The sequence below is a fragment of the Temnothorax nylanderi genome, unplaced genomic scaffold (assembly GCF_030848795.1).
Source record: "Temnothorax nylanderi isolate EJ_2023f unplaced genomic scaffold, tnyl_v1.0 TNYL_tig0016_pilon, whole genome shotgun sequence".
In the NCBI taxonomy this organism is placed as follows: domain Eukaryota; kingdom Metazoa; phylum Arthropoda; class Insecta; order Hymenoptera; family Formicidae; genus Temnothorax; species Temnothorax nylanderi.
The window spans coordinates 770,529-776,537 of NW_027249078.1; the positions used below are offsets into that span (position 1 = coordinate 770,529).

The 6,009-nt window shown below is 43.6% G+C and overlaps 2 protein-coding genes across 2 annotated transcripts; one reads left to right on the top strand and one right to left on the bottom strand.

Moving 5' to 3' along the window:
• The first annotated feature begins 1,655 nt into the window (after nt 1-1,655).
• LOC139768418 (uncharacterized) lies at nt 1,656-4,795 on the top strand. The gene is made up of 5 exons (XM_071698579.1): nt 1,656-2,524; nt 2,656-3,513; nt 3,608-3,754; nt 3,848-4,081; nt 4,157-4,795. Exons 1-5 carry the CDS (start codon nt 2,462-2,464, stop codon nt 4,181-4,183), a joined length of 1,329 nt encoding a protein of 442 aa, XP_071554680.1. The 5' UTR covers nt 1,656-2,461; the 3' UTR covers nt 4,184-4,795.
• LOC139768425 (iron-sulfur cluster assembly 2 homolog, mitochondrial) lies at nt 4,218-5,763 on the bottom strand. The gene is made up of 3 exons (XM_071698589.1): nt 5,611-5,763; nt 5,121-5,342; nt 4,218-5,044 (listed from the first exon to the last, which is right to left on the bottom strand). Exons 1-3 carry the CDS (start codon nt 5,685-5,687, stop codon nt 4,867-4,869), a joined length of 477 nt encoding a protein of 158 aa, XP_071554690.1. The 5' UTR covers nt 5,688-5,763; the 3' UTR covers nt 4,218-4,866.
• Nucleotides 5,764-6,009: the final 246 nt, after the last annotated feature.

Genomic DNA, 6,009 nt, shown 5'->3' on the forward strand with positions numbered 1-6,009 from the left:
GGGAACGGGAGAGAGAGAAAGAGAGGGTCTGGACGAACGCGGGGCGTTTCAGCATTTTTGTCTCGTATCATCGCGCATTCACGACGCGATCCGATTCTCGAGAGCGAGATAAAGACGGCGAATCTGCATGTTCCGCGCGTCTGCGAGAGGAGAAGTAAATTTATGCGCATATATATCTCCATCTCGCTCTTCGACCGCGCGTCTCGCTACATATACATTCGTCACCTCGCGTATTTTATCGCGCCGGTTTATACCTGTATAGATAGATATAAGTTCAGCTACTAAACTGTATTGTCAGAGCGAGATATCCGAGATCCACGCGGGTGTCGAGACAATTAAAATTTTACAAGTTTATAAATCGCGCAGGGAGACAAGAGGGTAGACATGGAATTCTCACCTAATGGCGGCGTATCGTCAAGCGCGACGTTCCGAGCCCGCAACTCGAACGACGCGTTTCGAGATATATACGTTGACGATGCGAAAAATCTACAATTCACGTTACGAACTAGAGACTTGCAATACCGTCGGCGCATTTCGAGAGGGGCCGAAAAACGCGCGCTCTTCGTTATACGGTTCGAATTAACGAGCCGGGTAAAAAGACGCGAGAAACGTTCGGCCGAAAAATCCAAAGTCCGCTCGTCCGCTGCCCGAGTGCCCGCGCTCTTCGCAATTGAACCAGCTGCACCATCTATCTTCCCTCTTTCTCGCACCAATGGCTAACTGCACGTCTATCTCGGTTTAAGTGTAAAAGGTGCAGGTACAAGGAGCAGCTTGCGGAGCCTGCAATTCAAATGCTACCAAACTGCACCGGTAGCGTCATCTCGAAGCGATCGATCGTACTTTGTTCTCCGTAATCGAACATCGCACGTCGATTATGATCGCGCACTTACCGACACGTCTCGTTTGTCGATAAAACAAATTATAAGAAAATTAAACAGAAAAAATAGAATTATTAAAATTGATTAAAATCTGATTTATATCCAATGCATTAAAATGCTTTCTATTAAATTAAATTATTTAATTTAATAAAATTAAAATAATTTAATAACATTCTTAAAATGCGACACGAGCAAATAAAACGCGCAGATCGAACAGTCATATTAACGCTAAAAGTAATAATTTTCTAATTCTTTTAGGTCCTCTCAATAATTATACTGGATATCCTTCAACAAGAATTTATAATTAACTTCTCTTGACGAAATTAACTAAACCGATCGTTTGTCATCCATCAAATTCGGAGCGCGAGATACTTTTTTACGACCATGAAATCTCTCTCCCGTGTCTGAAAATTCTTTGTATAACTCGAAGAACAGAAATCTGAATCTTCATTGATTCTAAATAGCGCAGAATTAGATCGCGCGCTTTTTCGGGAAGAATAGGAGACGATCCTAACCGTACTCCTCTTACATCAAAGTTTCGACGCGTATCTCTCAATAAATAAAGATTTTCACATCTATAATATATTAAATCGAAATTCTTGTTTACCGGGAAACAGCCAGAAGTATATTGACCTAAAAATTCGCGTCGACCTCTTCCGCGCGGTAAAAGCCTGACACGAACCGCTCCAACTCCCCTTATCTCTCTCGCGCGCGCGGCGATTATCGTTCGTTGTGTAAATTATCTGCTCCTCCGCGGCTGCACCGCGGCTATACCTTCTGCACTTGAAACGGGCGAGGAACGGGCGTGCGGCGTGCGATCGGACGTCGGAGAGAGAAAGAATCGGCGTGGCGAAAGGCGCGGCGACGATGCTCGGCGCTCGGCTACGAGGAGCGAGCTGCGTGATATAGTCGTGATACGCGACTGATACGGTATATCGGCGTGCCGCCCCCCCCCGGCGAGTCACACTTTTTGAAAGTATAAACGTGCCGCCAGCGGCCAGCTTCCGTCCGTTCGACGGTATATCTCCCGACGTGAAGTGACGTTTCGCGTCAGTTCGCATATCGCGGGTGTCGCACGTCGCACGCAGAAACGTCGGTATGGCACGGTAGGGCGCGCGTGCATATCTCCTACTCCTTTTCGTCGGGGGCGTTTCGTTTCAGAGTCCACGTTTCACGGCCCCCCTTCGCGAGGGAGCATCTTCAGCGTCTCTCCGCGTCCGCCGTTCGCGCGTTTCATGGGGAGTTACGGTTACGGGGCTTCGGGCTTCGCCGATCGCGGCTTAACGTAATCGCGCTGCCCTCTCCCCCGCCCCCCTCCGCCTCCTCCTCCTCCTCCTCACAGTCCTCACCCCCCTCGGGCCGGAGGTGTGCTGACACTGCTGACTCGTCGATAAACAAGGAGCCGCGCGCGCGCCGACGTCATCGCCAGGAAACGCGCGCGATGCGTGTCCCGGCGCCGCGAGCGCAACACCCCAAGGTCTCGTGAAGGATGTCCAGGTGTCAGTGATTGATAATTGATACCCGCGAGACGCGAGAGAAACGCGTTAACGGGAAGCGCGTAGGTAGGTTCGGGGAAGGAAGGTATGGAGGGTGCCAACGGTCAGCTGCAGACCAAGTATCAGAAAATCGCCACGGAATACTCAAAAGTGAGGCACCTCTCTCGTATAAGACGTGAAGGCAGATTTTTGTTTTATTTACGATAGGAGAGCGCGCCGGCCCCTCGCTCTGTCCGTTTGCTTATTTAATGTATCCTAAAAGGAGGTATGACCATTTGTAGATTCGTGCGCAAGCGAACGTTCTGAAGAAGGCTGTGATAGAGGAGCAGGCGCGCAACGCGGACATCCGGAATCAGCTGAAGGAGAAGGAGGTGGTGTTTCGTAGGGCCGAGCAGGAGATCGACAGCCTGACGTTTCGCAATCAGCAGTTGACGAAGCGTATCACTGTGCTGCAAGAGGAGCTCGACAAGGCGCAGAACAGGCCCAAGAAAGGCAAGGGCAAGGCATCGGAGAACAACAGTCAGATCCCATCTCTGCCACCGCCGCCGAATAACATCCTAGACGAGGAATTTCAGAAGAAGATTGTGGAGAATGCTCAATTGTTGTCGCAGATCAGCGACAAGGATAGCGAAATTGAAAGTCTGTACGAGAGGATACAGCAATTGGAATGTAAGGTCGACTACTGCGAGAAGTCCAAGGTGGAGTCGGAGTGTCAGTATCAGGGCACCGTAGACAAATTGGAGAGGGAGAGAAATGACTTGCAGAGGAAGTTAAACGACAGGCAGAAACAGGAGGAGACCGTGTCGTGGTCTAGTAACGAAGGTAGACGCGATGGCTACGATTTCGATGCGAGAGGAGCGCTCTCGAATCATCGTCAGACAGAACCGTCACCGTTCTCTTCGCCGTCTGCCTCGCGTAGATCGTCGAAATCGCTTGGGGAAGGAAAGCCGCAAAAGTCACAAGAAGAAAGTAATGAATTTCTCTATGCAAAATCATGTGACCTGGAGAAGGAAATTAATCACTGGAAGGCCCAGTATCATGTACTCAAGATAAAGTATGATGAACTAGAACAAAGAGAGCCTGCGGCAACTTCGCAAATCGATGGCGACACATTAGAACCTATAGAAGTGAATAATATGGTATGTATTATCATCTGTGTTTCCACTCTTCTGAAAAAATATATATATTTCACATTTAACTAAATTACATGTATCAACTTTTTTTTGTTGACAGATTGGGAAATTGAGCGCACCTTTTGCCATACCAGAAGAGATCGAAGCTCGTGAATTAAAAATTAGGGATTACTTCCTAGAAGAAATTGAGAGATTAACGAACGAAAAACACGTCCACCACATAAAAAACTTAGCTATGGCCGCCAATGTAATGAGAAATATTTTCTTATTTTCTTAGTAAATGTGCGAACGTCCCCGTATCTCCGTCACGTAATGTAAAAATTTGTCATTTGTGTTTTAGAGCGAAGTTATGCACGTGCAGTTAGATACGAGCGAATCAAAGAGAGAGAAGTGCGAAGCGGCGCTATTAGAGACACTTTCCAATTATAACGGTATACAAAAAGAGAAAGAGGCGCAAGAGGTGAATTACAAGGTACAGCTCAATACTATGAGCGAACATCTTGCCAATATGAACGAGAAGCTTATCTTCCAAACGGAGGAGATACAACAACTGAAATTTGAACTAGCTAATAAGGTAAAGATGCACAAGGGTATACGAGGAACAGTCACTTGTGAGAGCGTTTAATATCGAGGATATAATTTCTTTCAGAATAGTAAAAAAGGAAAACAGAAGTGATCCAGGTCAGAATTGCAAAGAACAATCATTGACATTCCATTCAGTGGTATGGTTTAATCACGATCATAAATTTCTATTATGTACATAATATAGCCCATACCTGAAAACCACTGGTTTTGCATACTCACATCTTTAGTCTGAAAGGTGCTAAAGAGCTCTCTAACTCGATGTTACATTATTTATGAAATCAAAATAAAAATCTCATCGACAACGTTCTTTTCGTGGACGTTTACGTTATAAGTTTAACTCTTCTATATTGCATATGTGCAACGATAATTCTTATTTGCTCATACTTATTTACAGCAATATACCAACACTTGGTACGGAATAAATTTTACCATCTAAATTCATTAACAAAGAGATGCATAAATCTTCTTTTGGTATCACTTATAAGACATTTAGTTAGACCGTTTATAATTAAAATGTAAACTGATACTACGATTGTAAATTATAAGCCGTTCTTTCTATATTAAAAGAGAATGTGTGTAAGAGACATGTACAGCTACTGTTTATAGTAGGTGTTGTGATAAAAATGATATATTCGCCAAAGCAATTGTATGTATTGCTCTGCGCGTATTAATTATAAATAAAGTATAATTAATCTTCGGTAAACAGTTTTAAAGTTTACATTAAATCACAAGCCAGCGCTCTTACTAGTCAACAGTGCGTACATCCATCGTTGTCTACTCTACTTTAATAGCGAAGCTAGCACCGCAGCTACATCCCTGTTCTGCTAAAGGATTGTTTGTTATTCTAAAGGCAGATCGTATCAATTCTGTATGGAACTCTATCGTCGATCCCTTCACGTATTCTAACGACGTCGAGTCTATTACTACCTTAGTGCCATCCTTCTGAAATATTCTGTAACACAAGAAACAAGAGGTTTCTATCGATCGTACATTATTTGCAGAAAAACTATGCGTATCTGAACGCACACCTGTCATCCTCCTGTACGTTTGGATCCAAGTCAAACTTGTACTGGAATCCAGAGCAACCACCACCTTCCACGGTAATTCTCAGACACGCTCCATCGTTGGCTATTTCCTTCAAACGCTTCACGCAGCTGTCACTGATGATCAAATCATCTGTAGGCTTGACAGCAGTGTTCGTTGACACTCCTCGGGATGATGTGACCATGGATACATTGTACCATGGTGAGCTGGAAATAAATCAGGAATCTTTGTATTAATTATATTTTTATTTTTTATAATGTTTCAATATTTTTCAACACAATTACTAATAAAAGAAATATATTTTTTATTGAAGTACATAAAATATCTATATATATTGAACTCTACACAAAATATATGTATACTGCGAGATGTATGATTATACGTTTAAGATAATGTAATAAAATGTTATATATTACGTAACATGAACGCGTGAGATTTAGCGTGCCAACGAGAGAGAATTTAAATATTACTCACACCAACAATCGAGAGAAATACCGATTCGCCACAAAGTTTGAAGACAGGCCCCACATGACATGGGTTAACTTCGCCATGTTTCTCACTCGGATGTCAGCTCACTATCAGCTGTCGAGTTCGTTCCAAATTTTGCCGCCAACTTTAAGCGTATTTACAAATAATTGAGAAACGGTCCACGCGATACTTTAGCACGAACCAATCGTAATGTAATGCTTCCGATGAACCAACATCTGATTGGTCAGGTCAGGTGAGAAAGACACGACGTCAATACCTTAAATTCCTATTTAAAAAAATAAATAAGCTGCAATAAATTGTTCAGAAAATTTGAAGAAATAGTTTTGAAAAATTCAAACAGACCCATAATCTCGAGGATGTGAAAAATGACGGAACTTCCATAAG

Excerpts from the sequence above, each read along its gene's own strand:
- LOC139768418 (XM_071698579.1), top strand. The coding sequence starts at position 2,462 with ATGGAGGGTGCCAACGGTCAGCTGCAGACCAAGTATCAGAAAATCGCC. Across the intron at positions 3,514-3,607 it reads CTATAGAAGTGAATAATATG|ATTGGGAAATTGAGCGCACC; the intron begins GTATGTATTATC and ends TTTTGTTGACAG. Across the intron at positions 4,082-4,156 it reads AATTTGAACTAGCTAATAAG|AATAGTAAAAAAGGAAAACA; the intron begins GTAAAGATGCAC and ends AATTTCTTTCAG.
- LOC139768425 (XM_071698589.1), bottom strand. The coding sequence starts at position 5,687 with ATGGCGAAGTTAACCCATGTCATGTGGGGCCTGTCTTCAAACTTTGTG. Across the intron at positions 5,343-5,610 it reads TATTTCTCTCGATTGTTGGT|CTCACCATGGTACAATGTAT; the intron begins GTGAGTAATATT and ends ATTTATTTCCAG. Across the intron at positions 5,045-5,120 it reads AACGTACAGGAGGATGACAG|AATATTTCAGAAGGATGGCA; the intron begins GTGTGCGTTCAG and ends CTTGTGTTACAG.